This window comes from Melanotaenia boesemani, chromosome 10 (genome assembly GCF_017639745.1).
Source record: "Melanotaenia boesemani isolate fMelBoe1 chromosome 10, fMelBoe1.pri, whole genome shotgun sequence".
Classification (NCBI taxonomy): domain Eukaryota; kingdom Metazoa; phylum Chordata; class Actinopteri; order Atheriniformes; family Melanotaeniidae; genus Melanotaenia; species Melanotaenia boesemani.
Genome location: NC_055691.1, coordinates 831,572 through 851,181, shown reverse-complemented (window position 1 = coordinate 851,181; position 19,610 = coordinate 831,572). Strand labels below are relative to the sequence as shown.

General features: G+C 42.7%; 1 protein-coding gene across 2 annotated transcripts in view; it reads left to right on the top strand.

Annotated features, from left to right (window-relative positions):
- deaf1 (DEAF1 transcription factor) overlaps positions 1-19,610 on the top strand; it is a 36,355-nt gene that overhangs the window by 12,567 nt on the left and 4,178 nt on the right. For both annotated transcript variants that reach the window (XM_041998238.1, XM_041998237.1), the window contains exons 8-9: positions 12,892-13,015; positions 14,377-14,508. In XM_041998238.1, coding sequence (XP_041854172.1) covers positions 12,892-13,015; positions 14,377-14,508 — 256 coding nt within the window. The remainder of the gene's footprint in view (positions 1-12,891; positions 13,016-14,376; positions 14,509-19,610) is intronic.

Sequence of the window (19,610 nt, the reverse complement as noted above, 5' to 3'; positions counted from 1 at the left end):
TAGAATGTCCTGAGCATGAAATGCTTCACCTCCGGCATATTGGTCTTCTATAGAGCCTATAAGCTCCAACAGCCAACTCATTAAAAGTAGCATCCAGATGTGTTTCGGACAACGTTAAACATGATTATTGTTAGAGGAACAAGTCGTGGTGACTTCATGAACCCTGTACCTGAGACTGCATATTTTTAATGAGCTAAAATCAACCCTTTCTTTGGCAAACTTATTGACTCAGATGTCGTTTTGTTCTTTGAACCAGTTAAGCAAACATAAACAACAACCTAAAAACACAAACTTTAAAGCTCATTAGGCCAGTGGCTGTCTTCGTGCCATCTTGGAGGTGATAACCAGCTTATCATACTTCAAGCTGGCTTTATCACCACTCTCTCTGGCAGCCTTCAGCTTCGGCCACAGCTCTTCAATCTTCAGCTGCACAGCTTCAGAGAAATCTTCGTTAATGTAGATCTTAGTGCCCTTTAAGTTCTTGGCTGAGGAAAGACGCATCCTCTTTCTTTAATGTGAAGAAGCTTCCTGGACCTGTGCCATGTTTGAAACAGAAATCCTTTTCTCTAATTCACTCCGATGCTCTCCCTTCTCATCTGTAATGCCGTCGATCAAAATGTTTGTTCTCCTGCTCTGGTTTTCCATGTAATCCAGCTTGGTGAATGTCTAATTCCTGCTTGGAATTCATTATGGTTGTCTAAGTGCCTTTATCTTTGTCTTGAACTCAGTGCATCCCATATTATTTTTCTTGGGTGAATTCCAAGCTGGTCTTCAGCTCCTGTACATCTCTAATAACACCATCCAGTCTTTTGCTATTTCCATCTACGATCAGCTGTATGAAATATTTGAAGTTGTCCTGCTGCAGCATATCCTTGTAGAACTCTGTTAAATGTGAGAGTACGCTCATTGTAACCACGTCATCCTCACCAGGGGATGATTCAGCATTATTAGGAGTCATGACTTTTCTTACTGGGATTTATCTGGAATAAAGCCCATTAACTTGGGCTACAGCCACAGACTCAACAAATGGATGAGATTTTGCCCACAATGTTGATACAAAGTGTCCCTTTGAAGTAACTTGAGACGATAGCAAACTATATTCAAGAGAACCAGAACGGATTCAGTAGCTATTAGCTGGATTCTAAGACGCCACATTCTCAGAGGAATTTTTTGGCAGCGAGGACTTTTCTTTCAACGAGTGATCCAGGATAACACCATTACTTATCATATTTTCATAATAATTCTAACAATAAAAACAAAGATCTTTTTGATTATGGTATCACTACTATGTTGCTAAGAGACCTATTTTGACCTGGAAATTATGATTAAGCCACTTCTTGTTAAACTTTTCATCAATGGGATTGCTTAAATTGACGGTAATGTCCAATCAGGAGCAGCCAAAGATAAAAAGTGAGCAGAAAATAGCAAATGGGTAAAAAAAAAAAAGAAAAAAAAAGGAAAAAATGTAAAAAGTTTTACTCGTTCAACATGCATTTCTCTTGTTTTAAAAAAATTAGACCAAAAATAGCAGAAAAAAAAAAAATACCGGCTTGGAGCTTAAAGTTAAGGCGAGTGTTTGTGCATGTTTTACTTTATATAGTCCTTCTACCATTAGGGTCTGAATAATGGAGGGCAGCTGAAGTTGTCTTCAGAGTTGCCTCTGCAGAGGAGATCCAAAGCTCTATAATGACCTGATTTTGGTTCTCTGTAACCCTTCGACTGAAACGAGGACACCTGGACTAAGTTAATGATGACAGATCAATGGTTAAGAAATTAAGGGCCATGATTAAGTAGTTTTTAATGATTTATAAGGATTTTTTTCCTGTCCCCTCTGCTCAGGTCCAGCAAGATTACATAAATTCCATAATACTAAAAAAAAATAAGATTAAACAGTTAAATTTCACTAGTATGTATGAATGTATGAAAGGAATTCTACTAGTGTGTGTGAGAGGGAATTTCACTAGTGTGTATGAAAGGAATTCTACTAGTGTGTGTGTGAGGGAATTTCACTAGTGTGTATGAAAGGAATTCTACTAGTGTGTGTGTGAGGGAATTTCACTAGTGTGTATGAAAGGAATTCTACTAGTGTGTGTGTGAGGGAATTTCACTAGTGCGTATGAAAGGAATTCTACTAGTGTGTGTGAGAGGGAATTTCACTAGTATGTATGAAAGGAATTCTACTAGTGTGTGTGTGAGGGAATTTCACTAGTGCGTATGAAAGGAATTCTACTAGTGTGTGTGAGAGAGAATTTCACTAGTGTGTATGAAAGGAATTCTACTAGTGTGTGTGAGAGGGAATTTCACTAGTATGTATGAAAGGAATTCTACTAGTGTGTGTGAGAGGGAATTTCACTAGTATGTATGAAAGGAATTCTACTAGTGTGTGTGAGAGGGAATTTCACTAGTATGTATGAAAGGAATTCTACTAGTGTGTGTGAGAGGGAATTTCACTAGTACAGGGGTAGCCAACGTCGGTCCTCGAGGGCACCAATCCGGCAGGTTTTCCAGATTTCCCTGCTCCAGCACACCTGACTCAAATTAAATGGATCCAACAGCCTATAAGGATCTCCACAATGACTTGTTAGTTTAAGTCAGGTGTGTTGGAGCATGGAAATCTGGAAAACCTGCCGGATTGGTGCCCTCGAGGACCGACGTTGGCTACCCCTGCACTAGTATGTATGAAAGGAATTCTACTAGTGTGTGTGAGAGAGAATTTCACTAGTGTGTATGAAAGGAATTCTACTAGTGTGTGTGAGAGGGAATTTCACTAGTATGTATGAAAGGAATTCTACTAGTGTGTGTGAGAGGGAATTTCACTAGTATGTATGAAAGGAATTCTACTAGTGTGTGTGAGAGGGAATTTCACTAGTGTGTATGAAAGGAATTCTACTAGTGTGTGTGAGAGGGAATTTCACTAGTGTGTATGAAAGAAATTCTACTAGTGTGTGTGAGAGGGAATTTCACTAGTGTGTATGAAAGGAATTCTACTAGTGTGTGTGAGAGGGAATTTCACTAGTATGTATGAAAGGAATTCTACTAGTGTGTGTGAGAGGGAATTTCACTAGTGTGTATGAAAGGAATTCTACTAGTGTGTGTGAGAGGGAATTTCACTAGTGTGTATGAAAGAAATTCTACTAGTGTGTGTGAGAGGGAATTTCACTAGTGTGTATGAAAGGAATTCTACTAGTGTGTGTGAGAGGGAATTTCACTAGTATGTATGAAAGGAATTCTACTAGTGTGTGTGAGAGGGAATTTCACTAGTATGTATGAAAGGAATTCTACTAGTGTGTGTGAGAGGGAATTTCACTAGTGCGTATGAAAGAAATTCTACTAGTGTGTGTGAGAGGGAATTTCACTAGTGCGTATGAAAGGAATTCTACTAGTGTGTGTGAGAGGGAATTTCACTAGTGTGTATGAAAGAAATTCTACTAGTGTGTGTGAGAGGGAATTTCACTAGTGTGTATGAAAGAAATTCTACTAGTGTGTGTGAGAGGGAATTTCACTAGTGTGTATGAAAGGAATTCTACTAGTGTGTGTGAGAGGGAATTTCACTAGTGTGTATGAAAGGAATTCTACTAGTGTGTGTGAGAGGGAATTTCACTAGTATGTATGAAAGGAATTCTACTAGTGTGTGTGAGAGGGAATTTCACTAGTATGTATGAAAGGAATTCTACTAGTGTGTGTGAGAGGGAATTTCACTAGTGCGTATGAAAGGAATTCTACTAGTGTGTGTGAGAGGGAATTTCACTAGTGTGTATGAAAGGAATTCTACTAGTGTGTGTGAGAGGGAATTTCACTAGTGTGTATGAAAGGAATTCTACTACTGTGTGTGTGAGGGAATTTCACTAGTGTGTATGAAAGGAATTCTACTAGTGTGTGTGTGAGGGAATTTCACTAGTGTGTATGAAAGGAATTCTACTAGTGTGTGTGTGAGGGAATTTCACTAGTATGTATGAAAGGAATTCTACTAGTGTGTGTGAGAGGGAATTTCACTAGTATGTATGAAAGGAATTCTACTAGTGTGTGTGAGAGGGAATTTCACTAGTACAGGGGTAGCCAACGTCGGTCCTCGAGGGCACCAATCCGGCAGGTTTTCCAGATTTCCCTGCTCCAGCACACCTGACTCAAATTAAATGGATCCAACAGCCTATAAGGATCTCCACAATGACTTGTTAGTTTAAGTCAGGTGTGTTGGAGCATGGAAATCTGGAAAACCTGCCGGATTGGTGCCCTCGAGGACCGACGTTGGCTACCCCTGCACTAGTATGTATGAAAGGAATTCTACTAGTGTGTGTGAGAGAGAATTTCACTAGTGTGTATGAAAGGAATTCTACTAGTGTGTGTGAGAGGGAATTTCACTAGTATGTATGAAAGGAATTCTACTAGTGTGTGTGAGAGGGAATTTCACTAGTATGTATGAAAGGAATTCTACTAGTGTGTGTGAGAGGGAATTTCACTAGTGTGTATGAAAGGAATTCTACTAGTGTGTGTGAGAGGGAATTTCACTAGTGTGTATGAAAGGAATTCTACTAGTGTGTGTGAGAGGGAATTTCACTAGTGTGTATGAAAGGAATTCTACTAGTGTGTGTGAGAGGGAATTTCACTAGTATGTATGAAAGGAATTCTACTAGTGTGTGTGAGAGGGAATTTCACTAGTGTGTATGAAAGGAATTCTACTAGTGTGTGTGAGAGGGAATTTCACTAGTGTGTATGAAAGAAATTCTACTAGTGTGTGTGAGAGGGAATTTCACTAGTGTGTATGAAAGGAATTCTACTAGTGTGTGTGAGAGGGAATTTCACTAGTGTGTATGAAAGAAATTCTACTAGTGTGTGTGAGAGGGAATTTCACTAGTGTGTATGAAAGGAATTCTACTAGTGTGTATGAAAGGAATTCTACTAGTGTGTTAGAGCAGATTTCACTTGAAAAGGAAGTTATTTCAGTTGAAACGGGAGTCACATAGTAAAAAAAAACAGGAGCGCATTTTCAAAACAAACTGAAGAAGAAGAAGTCGGAGAACAACGTGTCAGATGATTTGTGAAGACTTATGCTTTATTAATATCTGTTCAGTAGCCTGGAAGTAATCTCAGTGAAGCAGCTGGCATCTCCAATACTATTCTGGCCTCAGCAGAGACTATTAAGGGTTAACGCGACATCAGCCGGACAACCGACAGTAGTAAGTCTCAATGAGGACATGCTAACTAGCCACCTAGCATAACTCGGACATTGGGATATACAGTGCTGTAAAACGAAGACCTGGACAGCACTGAGTCATATCCTGGAGAATACTCCAAACGCAGATGAAGAGGATGTTGTCCAGTGCCGTCCAGGTCTTCCTTCGACAGCACTGCATATCTTAATGGCCGAGTTATGCTAGGTGGCTAGTTAGCGTGTCCTCATTCAGACTTGCTACTGTCAGTTATCTGGTTGCTGTCGTGTTAGACCTAACCCTTCTAATAGTATCTGCTGAGGCCAGTATAGTATTGAAGAAGCCAGCTGCTTCACTTGGTCATCATAAACTCATGACCACATCAATAGAATTAAACAATCGCACTGCCATTGAACAGAATCTACACCTGCTACGCTTTCTGCAAACAAGATGACTAGTTGAAAATGTCTGTGTCCCGGCCACAAATTTTAATATAACGTTATAAATACAACAACACAGTTACTTTTTTTTTTTTTTTTTTTTTTTTTCTTCTTTTTTTAACCTGTCTTGTCCAGCATCGTTGCAAACAGAATGATTGTCTGGCTGCTGTCTGGTGCTGGGCAATTTTACTCTATCAAGCAGGGATTTATACTACATGTATAAAGTCCCTCTTGATGACATGAAAAACTTTATTAAATCAGACTCTTAATGCTGGACTCGACCGGAGGGGACAGAGAGAGAGAGAGATAGAAAAGAAAGTAGAGAGAAGAGGGAGGGGAGAGAGAGGGACAGAAAGGGTGTGGGGAGTGCGGGTGGGGACTTAAAACATTATACAGAAAACCATGTAATCCATACTACTTACAACATATATAGCTAAGATCATCCTGGCCAGTAGGTCATTACACAACTAGTTGATAATAGTAACAATAATAATAATCACAATAATAGTAATAATAATAATAGTAGTAGTAATAATAATAAGAGTAAGAGTAATAATAATAATAATAAGAACAGAAATAATAAAAAAAAAAAAAAAAAATATGATAATAGATATAAGTGAAACTGCTGTATTCAAGAACACGCGCAGAGAAACCTGTGTGGATATGCTGGAGAACTCGGCCACACGGCGACGCAAAGACTGTGTGGAGACGTTCAGGAAGGAGTGACCATGCAGAGTGATCATGCAGATGCCACCTCACCTGAACAGAGGCCAGAGTCAGGCCAGCGGTCCCGAGACCCAGGCCACCAGCCCCCCGTAGGCTACAGATCCCGACCGGTCCACAGAGACGACCACTCGCCCGCCCAGGAAGGCAGCAGCAGGAGACCCCAGCAGGAGCCGCCCCGCGGACACAGGGCACCGGCCCCGGCAGGCCGAGGCCAGCAGTCCCCGACCCCCCCGGGCACCGGCCGCCCGGGACAGACGGGGCAGAGGGCCCGGGCCCAGGAGCGCAGGGACACCCCCCACCCCCACAGGCCAAGGGCCAGCACGCCACCCGGGGGGACCCGGCCCGCCCAGACGGCCACCGCCAGAGGCCAGCCCCACACCCCAGCGCCCAGCCGCACACCCCGAGAACCAGTCCTGCCCCCCCCCCCCCCAGACCAGCACACACAAACACACACACTCTCCTTCCACTCCTCTATTCATCCTCCCACACATACACCATCCAACCCTTACATACTCTGTCCTCCCACACACACACACCATCCTTCCACCATCCATCCTTCCACACACACACCATCCTTCCACCATCCATCCTCCCACACACTCACCATCCTTCCACCATACACTCTCCCACACCTACCCCATCCTCCCACACACACATCATCCCTCCACCACTCATCCTCCCACACATACACCATCCTCCACCTTCACACCTCCCACACACACACACACACACCATCCTTCCACTACCCATCCTCCCACACATACATCATTCTCCTACACATACACCGTCCTCCCTCTCCTACACCAAACATCCACCTTCACGTACCCCATCCTCCCACACACACACACACACCACCCCTCCATCACCCACTCTCCCAAACATACACCACTCCCCCACACACACACCATCCTCCCTCCCATACACCATCCATCCTCCTGCACACACACCATTCTTCCACCATCCATCCTCCCACACACTCCCCATCCCTGCACCATACATTCTCCCACACATACCCCATCCTCCCCCACATACATCATCCCTCCACCATTCATCCTCCCACACCCACACCACCCCCCCTCCCACACACCACACATCCACCTCCACACACCCCACCCTCCCACACACACACACCATCCCTCCACCACCCATCCCCCCACACACACACCACTCTCCCACCCACACACCCCCCCCACATACACACACACACACAAACACCACCCCCCCACCACCATCCTCCCGCCACCCCACGCCGCGGGGGGACAGCCCCAGCCAGGAGGCGAGGAGACACGAGCCAGGCCCCCACCCCCCCCAGTCCCCCACTCCCCACCCCCAAAACAGCACCTTCCCCCCAGGGCCAGCAGCCAAACCCCCCGGGACAGCCCGCCCACGCCCCGGGCCAACGCGACAGGCCACCCGGCCCGCCCCGCCCCTGGGCCATCCATGGAGACAGGGGCGCTTGAAGACCCCATCGCCCCTCCCTCCCCCACTAGTGAGGGAATATATTATGTGCTGTTTGCAATTAAAAAAAAGAGGGTTAAAATTGGGGGGCAGTAACTGCATTGAGGAGGGGGTGGGGCCACCTGAGCAGTCCCACCCACCTGACCTCGCATGTTCCACCCCCCAAAACGTGTTTGTATGTTGCAAATGTTATTTGTGCTCAGTGACTAAGTGGAATTAAAAGCTGGGAGGCATGCTGCCGCTCGGCGAAGCAACGGGGCCACTATGATGACCCCCCTGCCCCGCCCAGCGCAACAAGCACACCCCCCACGGCCCTACCTGTGTATGTAGTGAAGAGTGGGGAGGGGAGGGGTCAGGAGATGTAGGTCCAGAGGGGGGTAAGCCTCCCCCCTGGAAGACGACCCGCCAGTGGCTTAGGGCGCCCCCGTCCCCCGCCGGCCCCGAAGGGCGTCACAGGCCCAGAGCAGGCACCCCAACCCAGGCACGCCACGAACCCCCCCAGGGGCCAGCCACCAGCCCAAGGGGCCACTTTCCTCTTTCTGAGTGGGAGGGGGGCAAGGCGAAGGAAGGGAACCCCAGGCCCCCGCCCCCAACACCCAGCCAGGGCGCCCCCCAGAGGACACGTCCTAACCCCCTGCAAACGCACACACTCCTTATTTTTTTTTTTTTTTTTTTTTTTTTTTCTCCCCTCCCCAGCCACTCACACACACTCTCACACACCTCTATATACCAACACCTCAATACGTGCACATACCTCCACACACACACGTCACGCACATACCTATAAACACACACACCGGTGCCCACATACACACACACTCTCATACCCCTCCATACACATACACCACTACACACACACTCACATACATACCTGCATATACACACAAGCACCTCCATACATACTCATGCCTCCACCCACTCCTTCACTCCTCCACACACACCTCGACCTCCACGTGCACACACTCATATATACATACCTTCACACACACCCACATCCCACATAGACCTCCACACACACACCCGCACACTACTCACACACACACATACACGCACACACCCAGACCTTCATACACACCCACACACACATACGGCACACACGTCCCTCTACACCCACCCACACACCAGCATACCAACAGACACACACACAAACACACCCCCACCCAGGTTCCGGGGCTGCGACCAAGCACCAGGGCACGGACCAACCCCCGGCACGGCACATCCGGACGGGCCCAGCCCCCCCCAGCAGCGGCAGACCCCCCACCCCCAGGAGCGGGGGGAGACCCGACGCCCCGGAGCCCGGGGCCCCCACCCGGCCCACCCCGGGCCCGACCGGCCACCCGGCCAGGGGCCGACGGACACCGACCCAGGCACCCCGGCAGCCACCCCCCACCGCCACGAGGCAGCCCCACCCCGGGGCCCACCCAATGCCGCCCGCCCAGACCGGAACCCCCAGCCGACTCAGCAGCGGAGCGGCCGAGATCCCCACCCAGGAGACAACCGGAGACCTGAAGCCACCAGGGACCCCCCACCCACATCCGCCCCCATCCCAGCGAAGCCGCAATCCTCCACCTACATTAAGTGATGTAGCCAGTCACAGGGGACCAGAGGGAATGAAAGTCATCTGACTGGTTCCTGGAGGAGGCAGACATTGTCTCAATGCTGATGTGATCTAACAGGAGATTTCTAAACTGCTGGATAGACAAATTATTCTTATCTTTCCAGTTCACAAGAATTGTTTTCTTTGCGATGCATAAGACTGCGAGGACCAAGTTTATGGAGTGTATTCCTATGTTGGTGTCACCCAGGTCGCCCAGTAGGCAAAGTGTGGGGTTTGCAGGAAAACTAGTTTTAAACCATTTTGAGAGATCTTCACACACCTTAATCCAGAACCTTTGGACAGGTGTGCAGGACCACAGCGCATGGATGTAGCTATCAGAGGTGTTCTCAGAGCAGTGTGGGCAGATATCTGATGGTGAAAGGCCCATCCTGAACATCCTGTGTCCTGTATAATGAGTTCTATGGAGAATTTTGAATTGTATTAGTTGTATATTTGAATTCTGAGTCATTTTAAACGTGTTTAAACATATTTGTGACCATCTTTTCTGATCAAAGTTATTAGATAAATCATCTTCCCATTTTGAAGTTGGGAGAGATATCCTGTCTTCTAGCTTTGCAAGTAATCTATATATTTTTGATAATAATTTTGGAGTATTATGATTCAGGAATTCTGCTATTCTGACAGGAAGCTGCAAGTCTAACTGTACAGGGGTATACTTCTTACATATAATTGATTTTAGTTGGTGGTACTCTAAGAATTTATTGCTGTTGATTCCATACTGTGAGATTATTGTGTTGAAAGATACAAAGTTTCCATTTTCTATTATCTGTCCTAACTGTTGTATTCCTTTAGTCTTCCATTGAGTGAAGTTTATCATCTTTTTGTTCTGCAGGATGTCAGGGTTGTTCCAGATGGGTGTAAGTCTACATGGAAAGAGGGAAGATCTGGTTATCTTACAGAATTCCCACCAAGCCATTAAGGAAAAACGGATGTTAAGGCTTTTAAAGCACTTATATGGTTTAATGGTTGAGCTGATGAACGGCAGGTCAGAGATGACTAAGTCCTCACACAAAGCCTGCTCCACATCTAGCCACGGCTCATCCAGATAACTGGGTTTGAGCCACTTGGAGATGTACTGCAGCCTGTTAGCTATAAAGTAGTTATTAAAGTTTGGTAGGTCCAGTCCTCCTCTATCTTTAGTCTGCTGTAAGGTTTTAAGACTGATACGTGACGGCTTGTTTTTCCAAAGAAACTTGGATATGAAAGAGTCCAGAGATTTAAACCAACTGGTGGAGGGTTTAGTGGTTATCATTGAAAATAAATAATTAACTTTAGGTAGGATCATCATCTTAATGGTGGCAACTCTCCCCATTATTGAGATGGGTAAGCGCCTCCACCGTAAGAGATCATCTTCTATTGTTTTTAGTAGCTGAACATAGTTTAATTTTGTTAAATCTGATAATCTGGGGGAAATATTTATACCTAAATATCTAATGTTTCCTGTCTGTATTTTGATATTAGGGATGTTTTGTAGGTCACAGTTGATGGACATGGCTGTAGTCTTAGACCAGTTAATAGAATAATCAGATATTGATGAGAACTTATTAATAACTGTGATTGTCTCAGAGAGTGATGTTTGTGAGTTCTGAAGGAAGAGTAATACATCATCTGCATAAAGACTTATTTTATGTTCTATATTTTTGCCCTGGATTCCTTTAATTTCTGTATTTTGTCTAATAGCAGCTGCTAACGGCTCTATAAAAATGGCAAAAAGTGAGGGAGAGAGTGGGCAGCCCTGTCTGGTGCCTCTCTGTAAGCGGAAGCTTGGAGAAGTTTGATCGTTGGTTTTCACACATGCATTTGGGTTATTATATAATATTTTAATCCACTCTATGAAAGAAGGTCCAAACCCAAATTTGTCTAGTGTTGCAAATAGAAACTTCCAGTTTACCCTGTCGAAGGCTTTTTCTGCATCTAGAGAAATGATTGTGGATTCTAGATTATGTAAAGTAGAGTAATCAATGAGGTTAATTAGTCTACGCGTGTTAGTAGATGAATGTCGACCTTTTATAAAACCTGTCTGGTCCGGATGTATTATAAGAGGGGTTATTTTTTCTATCCTTCTGGCAAGAGCTTTACTAATTATTTTCAGGTCTACATTTATTAAAGATATGGGACGGTAACTGGATGGAAGTGTGGGGTCTTTGCCTGGTTTTAGCAATAGTGTTATATTAGCTAAGTTCATATTTTGCGGTATTTTTTGTTTTTCCTGTATTTCTAACAACATATTATAAAATGTAGGAGCTAGCGTTGTCCAGAATTCCTTGTAAAATTCTGCTGAGTAACCATCTGGACCCGGGGCTTTATTGTTGGGCATATGTTGGAGAGCTTCGTGGAGTTCATCTACAGTAATAGGTGCATCTAAATTTATTTTATTTTCATTTTTTAGTTTTGGTAGATTAATGTTGTTTAAAAATTGTTCAATTTGTTCGTCTGTTGGATTAATCTGTGATTCATATAATGTTTTATAGAAGCTTCTAAACGTGTCATTTATCTTGTCTGGGTCATGGCTGATGTTTCCGTCTTGATCTTTAACAGAGGAGATTGTTGTTTTCTCCTTGTTTGTTTTTAGTTGATTTGCTAAAAACTTTCCAGATTTGTTACTATGTTCAAAGTTCTCCAAGCGAAGTCTTTGCACTAAAAACTGTGTTTTTTTATCTATAATTTCTTTAAGCTGCAATTTAGTTTTCCTTATATTATTCACAGCACAGTTACTATCTCTGTTACATAAGCAGGGTGCTTCAACACTGACTTAAACACTGACAAATAACAGTAACATAGGGTTGAGAACTTTATCAAACACTGAGTCAAGGATGAGACAAGGAGCTGCATTTCAGTATAGTGTATGAGAGAAAATTTCAGTATAGTGTATGAGAGAAAATTTCAGTATAGTGTATGAGAGAAAATTTCAGTATAGTGTATGAGAGAAAATTTCAGTATAGTGTATGAGAGAAAATTTCAGTATAGTGTATGAGAGAAAATTTCAGTATAGTGTATGAGAGAAAATTTCAGTATAGTGTATGGGAGGTTTTACTATAATATGTGAATGATTTCGGTATGATATGTGAGAGGTTTCAGTTTAATGTGTGAATGACTAATTAATTCTGAATAATGTCTCCCCTCATAAATCATCCCACTCTCCTGGCCGTAAATGTTTTATTAAACTTTACTCATTGGAGAAGGAGGCAAATCATTTTATGTGGTTATATTTTTCATCAGAAGTCTCCTCTATTGTATAATGTTGAAGTTTAGAAATATACCTTGTATAACTATATTCTGTCAGTTTAGTTCTGCACAGACTAATTACTCTCAAGTTTTAGACACATCTCAAGGACTGGCAAAGCAAACAGGATGCCTTCAGTTGGCCGAAAATTAGCAGAATTTAGCAGAAAAATGTATTTATTAAGGCACTGTATCAGCAAAAGAAAAGCTGACATTTCTAACCGTACTTATTTCCGTTCATATGAATTCATGTGTGGCTGTTGGATGCTGTGTTTTCCAGACCGGCCCGGTCCGCCTCTTCGTGCCGTACAAAAGAAGGAAGAAGGAAAATGAACCCCTTGTTATCCCTGCCAAAAAGGAACTTCCTTCCCCCAAGAACATCACACTGGCTCCGGGGACCACATGTATGTCACATGACCTCATTCTCATCTGTGATTGGAGGAAGGGTGCAGTCTGTGTGTCACACAACCGAAGCTTGAAACAGTTTCAAGCTGAGACCCTCCAAAGTTTAATTCCTGTAGGACTTGGCACTGTGAACGAAGGGGTAACGGTGCCATGTTTAAATACATGGTGGATTTCTTTGCCAAGAAGAAAGGATGTTCTTTCTGTCGTGTTCTTCATTTTAACTCAGGGAAGACATCATGCTGTTATGACGTCATGTTGTTGTATAGCTTGTAAAGCAGGACCAGGCACTTCTGGAGGTCTTTCATCCCGACAGCTGTTAGAATATATAACTCTGCCCTGGTTTAAAATGCTTCCTGAACTTTTCTGTTTTTGCCCTTTATACTTACACTGTGCTGTCCTGATGCCTCAGACAAAACAGTTTCCCTACGGGGATCAGTAACATAATTCTATCTATCTACCTACAACTAAGTGTTGAGAGTGTGTATTAACGTTCTCACACAATGTGCCAGTTTGGGTTTTTTAAATATCTGAAAATGAACAGTTTAAAAAAGTCTGGGGCTGGAGTCGTCTTTGTGGTGGGGTAGCTTGGGTTGGTGCTCCGGGTCTGCTGCTGGGGGCCCGGGTCTCTGGCCCTGGTCTGCCTCTGTCCTCCGTGGAGGCGTGGTCGCATTTGCATGATCTCACTCACCACTCTTCATCACTGATCACTCCTTGTTTCTCATCCTCTGCATGCTGACACAGTCCCTGAGTTGTCTAGTGGGTTTTAATACTAAGCGATAATTATTAATTTTTTTATTTTTTGTATTTTTCCTGTGAGTTAGTATCTGGTCGCTGTTTTGTCTTTTTGATTTGGTTATTATTTAAAAACTCTTAATGACTAGCAGCCCTGTTTTTTCTGTGTGTGTGTTTCTGCTTTTGTAAAAGTTGTAGGAAATTTTCTGGTGTGTTCATGTACAGGTGTAACAGCTTGTTGTCTGGTGATGGTGTGGATTGAAGGGTCGTTTCCTTCTGTCTGTGATCTTTTTGTCTCCTTTCTTCTTTCCCTTTTGCTCTTTTCGCTATTTTCCATCTTTTTCTGTCCCCTCCAGTCAGGTCCAGCAAGATTACATAGATTCCGTGATTCAAAGTAAATAAATAAATAAATTAATCACATTATCAAGAGGAGCCTTACCCATAGGCCTCCCCTTGGCAGAGCAAATTTGTTCAGCATGATACAGCAACCAGATTATCATTTTGCTGCTATGATGCTGGACAGGACAAGTTAAAAAAAAAAAGTCTGATAAGATCATCATGTGACCATTAAACCTTTAAGCGCCTGACTGTTCAAACAAAGCTCACCCATCCACTCTCCTTCGAACAGTCACCGTGTCCCCGGCAGGACAGTTCACCTCCGGCACCCTGACCTTTGACCGAACTCCGACCGGAGACGGCGCCGCCGCTGCCATCATCTCCGAGGGGGGCGCACAGAGCGAGGTGTTTGCCAGCACTACAGGTGGGGTCCTTTGCTGATGAAACTCATCACCCGTAGTATATTTCTTTATTTAAGCAAGATTATTTTAAATGGATTTCACAGAAACATCTAATGCACAAGAGTTTTTACTCACCAGTGCTACATCTATTTTTTCTCTTAATTCTTAGATGGTGAAATTGCAATAATTTGGCCAACAATCAAAAACCCAAAGAAATTAATATAATTTCAGCTGAAACAACTTTTGTTGAAGTGAAAATCAGTGTTAAAGTGGATCCTCTTCATTTATTGTAATTTCTTCAGAAGGCCAGTAGGTGGCAGTGAAGTGTGTACTTCTGTTCTGCAAAGATGAATTACAAAGTTTACTACATGCAATGCGTGTCAACCTGGAGGGAGTGTAATGCACAAAACTGACACTTTTATGATCCCAAAGTTGTATGCAGCATCAGTGCTTCTCAACATTTCATCAGTGTTTCTCAGTCCAGGCCGTCTGCCCTGCCCTACTTTAACACCCTGAATTAAATGAATGGCTCATTAACAGGCTGCAAAGAACTTGATGAGTAGGAACGCGTCTAGGGCTACGTTCACACTGCAGGCTAAAGTGACCCAAGTCCATTTTTTTTATCTTTTCATGGCGGTCTGAACGACACAGATCCGATTTTTTCAAATGTGACCCAGGCCACCTGGATATGTGGTCCTAAATCCAATACGTATCTGATCTTTAGCCATGCGACTTCAGTCTGAACGGCCAGGTCACATTAATCCAACCTACACGTCATACACGACGTTGTTTATAAGCTCTTATATGTAAAGGATCACATCACACTCCCACCACTCCTGGCTGCGACTCCGTACCCACGTTTCTCTGTACAGACGTTGCTGGAACTGCTCCACAAAATGCCATGGCTAAAAATCTGGCTCTCCTTTTTCGTAATCTACTTAAAACGATGCCAATGAAAATGTGTTGGCTATGGTTGGACAGTAACTTTAAAATTGCAACTTACGCTCCGCTGTTACCACAAACACGTTGCACGCTCGCTCGCTGTCACGTCGTTGTGTCTTCTATGCATGCGGGACACTTTTGGTACGCCTAAGGTTCATACAGGAGATCACATACAAGTCGCATTTAATTGGAAATGTGAACAGACTCTCAAAAAAATTGGATTTCACAAAAAAATCCGTATTGAGCATCATGCCCTGCATTGTGAACCTGGCCTTAGACACGCAGGGCAGTGGGTCCTGAGGACCTGGACTGAAAAACACTGAGACACATGAAATGAGCGATAGGTGAAAGTAAAATCACACAAATGATAGAGATTAAGTCCAGACATTTCCTTTCACAATAATATAAATAACATGGTTTCTTAACTTCAAACTAGGATAGAAATATGCATGTGAAACCATTAGTTTTTGCTTTGGCACCATAAGAAAGTATTTTTCCACTGTAGAAACTTTTGAATAATAATAATAATAATAATAATAACTTTATTTGTATAGCACTTTTCGAAACAAAGTTACAAAGTGCTTCACAGCATTTAAGAAGACATATAGAAAGGTAAAACAATAAAACATGAATTCAAAAGAGACAATAAAATTAATAAAAACAAATTCACAATAAGAGAGCCATTCTATAAAAGTAAGTTTTTAATTTAGCTTTAAAAGTGCTAACAGTGTTGGCTGCCCTGAGCTCCTCAGGCAGAGAGTTCCAAAGTTTAGGAGCTCTAACTGAGAAGGCCCGGTCTCCTCTAGTGAGGAGACGGGAGGGGGGCACAGTCAGGAGGCTCTGACCTGAGGAGCGCAGGCACCGACCCAGGACATAGGGGGAGAGCATGTCACAAATATAGGTGGGGGCTACACCATGGAGGGCTTTAAAAGTAATTAATAAGATTTTAAAATCAATTCTAAAGTTGACCGGTAACCAGGGTAGGGAAGCTAAGATAAGGGTGATGTGTTCATGTTTTTTAGTGCCTGTTAAAAGTCTTGCTGCAGAGTTTTGGACCAGCTGGAGACGACTGAGCAACTTCAGACCTATACCTGCGTATAGTGCATTACAATAGTCCAACCGGGTGGAAACTAGTGCGTGTATCACCTTTTCCAGGTCAGACTGGGAAATAAAATGTTTGATTTTGGCTATATTACGAATTTGATAAAAACAAGATTGGACAACCTTTGTAACCTGAGGGCTAAAATCAAATTGCAAATCTAAAATAACCCCCAGGTTACGGGCAGATGATTTTACCAGATTGGATAAACTACCAAGAGAAGAGAGATTTTGAGTGACTTGAGATGGACCGATTAGAATTATTTCTGTTTTTGATTCATTGAGTTGTAAAAATTTTTGGGACATCCAGACCTTTATGTCGGAAAGACAGTTAAAAATGCGAGCAAATGATTCAGGGTCGTTCATAGCCAGCGGGACGTATAGTTGTACAATAGAGACTTGATTGATTCCAGTTTCCTCTTGTGTGCCTAGTAGTTGAGATTAAATTTTTCATGACTTCATTGGAGAGATTTGAAGGTTTGTGAGGCTGAAAACTACCACAAACTAAATCAGTATAGTTAAGAAATTTAGGAGTTAGGAAAAGTGGAAAAGAAAGAAAGTGACAGAGCAAGAGATAAGAGTCAACATCGGACTGACTTTTACCGGCTGGAGAGCTCAGACACAGGATGCAAGACGGATGCAGAAATAGCCGTTGAGAAAATCTGCTGCTTTAACTTGCTGAAGATCCACAGTTAAATTTGAAAAATACCTTTTACTGAGCACGCAATGTACATTTGTCCAAATATCTGGACTGATTTGTGAGCGCCTCTTATGTTTCAGACACCAACGTTCAGGGAATCAGTGACATGAGGCCTTGCATTAAAATAGTTTGATTTCAGAAAGACTACAGCTGTTCTGTGTAATAGCAGCAAAGTAGCAAGAGGCTAACACACAAATTCCCTTTAGGCTGTTTCATTTTACACATAATACTCACAGAGATGACTTATATGCAGACCTTTTCTTCCTTTCTTTACTTTTTCTTCTAGGCTCAGCTCCTGATGGATTCTTTAACCTTTTATTATCCATCTGTTTATTAATCAACTCGAGAAACAAAACATTATGATCCCCAACACAGTTAACCCAGCATCAAGTCTGTGTTACGTAAAACACTTCACATAACGCTTTATTAACGCAGTTAATTTTTTAATCATGTGTTAAGGTTTTTTTTTTCTGCTGGCCGCTGGCTTTGATGACAGAAACATGGCGTCCACGTTTCTCTTCCCTGCTGCAGCGGTGCGTCTGATGTGATCAGGAGAGAGCGGTTTATTAAAATAAAAAGACGGTTTATGTCTAGAACTTAAGAAAGAAGAAGAAGAACCGACGTTTCTCTTTGTCTAAACCTGCAGATGGTAGAACATCATGATTTCTGGAGGGAAACTGCTCCCAAAAGACAACAAGAAACTTTTTATTTATTTATTTTTTTATTTATTTTTTTTTAATAAATGCTCTTTTAATTTATGCAAGACAGCAAAGGTAAGACATGTTTTCTGACTTTTACACACGTGCAGCATAAATCGGGTCTTCTTCTGCCTCTGGTTCGGTGAATCTTGGTCATAGCGAGATGAAACTTCCAGCTGTGGAATCTGTGAGATGTGAGCTTTCAGTAGAGGAGCCGTTTGTTCGTGTTCATGCCGTGGGGTGGACACGGAGAGACATCATCTGTGTTTACATATTTTTCAGACTTTGTGTAGCTGCTCTTTAAATTATTTGTTGTCTTAACTGTGTTTGTTGGTGATAGAAATGGTTTTGCTGAGCTGGTAGCTGAGATTCTGGACTTTCTGTGGATACCACACATGTTTATAGTTACATCTACAGACCTGACGCTACACCCGGAAACGAGATGTTAACCCTTAACTCCCGGTAGCGGAGGCTGCAGGTGCAGAGGTGAAGCTAAACAGTCAAGCTAAGAATGAAAGTTTAGAGAATTTATATCCAGAAATGTGGATAATGAAGCAGTGAAGGTGCATGGATGGAAGTTATTGTGCATATTGTGAATATTTCTCTCTCCTCACCATCTAGAAGCTGTGAGATTCTCATCCTGTTTTCTGTCTGTTCACCTGATGCTGATATTCATCACATATTGTTCCTTCTGTGTTTAGAAGGAAGCAGCTTCACAGCTTTAAATCCATCCTGCTGACTTTTTACCTTTTAGTTAGTAAATCCTGAACATTTCATCCTTCTTTCTCATAAATATGTGATTTTATATATGAAGAAATATTTTATCTGAAAATTGCTGCTAAACCTGTTTATGTGTTTAGTGCAGGGGTCTGCAGCCTTTCCAATCCAAAGAGCCATTTTCCCTCAGCCAGCTAAATAAAACTACTTTAGAGACGCAGATGTTACCAGACTTTTCAAAAAGGAAACTTAATATATATTTTAATGAAGAGCCACCATAGGATGTTTGTTATTTTTGAAGAACCACATTTTTATTTCCATTTTTTTAAAATTAAGAAAACCACAAACCCTTATAAAAAAAAGAGGATAAACAGACTTTCTTCTAAGGGATGTAGATATTTGTGGAAAATTATGTAAAGGAAAAAAAATTCCCTGGTTTCCAACCTAATGACCAGAAAGAAAGATTTAAAAATATATTTTAGCCACGTATTTAGAGGTGGAGACCCCTGATGTCGTGTTAGTAAACCTACATTTATTGTATCTTCTTTATATAGCAGTAGGCCTTCTTTTAAAGGGAAAGAGACATTTTGCTCGTAACAATGCGACTAATCGCAATTAATCACATCAACTGAATTATTAGCATACATGTAACACTACAGGTATATAAGCAAAGCTTTAGAAGCATTTTGTGGTGCGACTGATTTAAATTACATCAATGTGAAGCAGAGGTAATGTGGCGTTGTGTTCCCTCACAGATGCTGGGCACAATTCAACGTAGTTACAAAACATTTAACATCGATGAACGTGTGAGGCGCTTTGTTGCTGCTGCCTGCATGTTAAATCCACCACCGCTGCTTTAAACAGACGTTATGTCTTGTATGTAGGTCAGAATGAAACTGATTCACACTCATGAGTCTGGATGTGTTTTAAACTCACTTCTGACATTGAAACCTGCATCTGTCACAGAAAT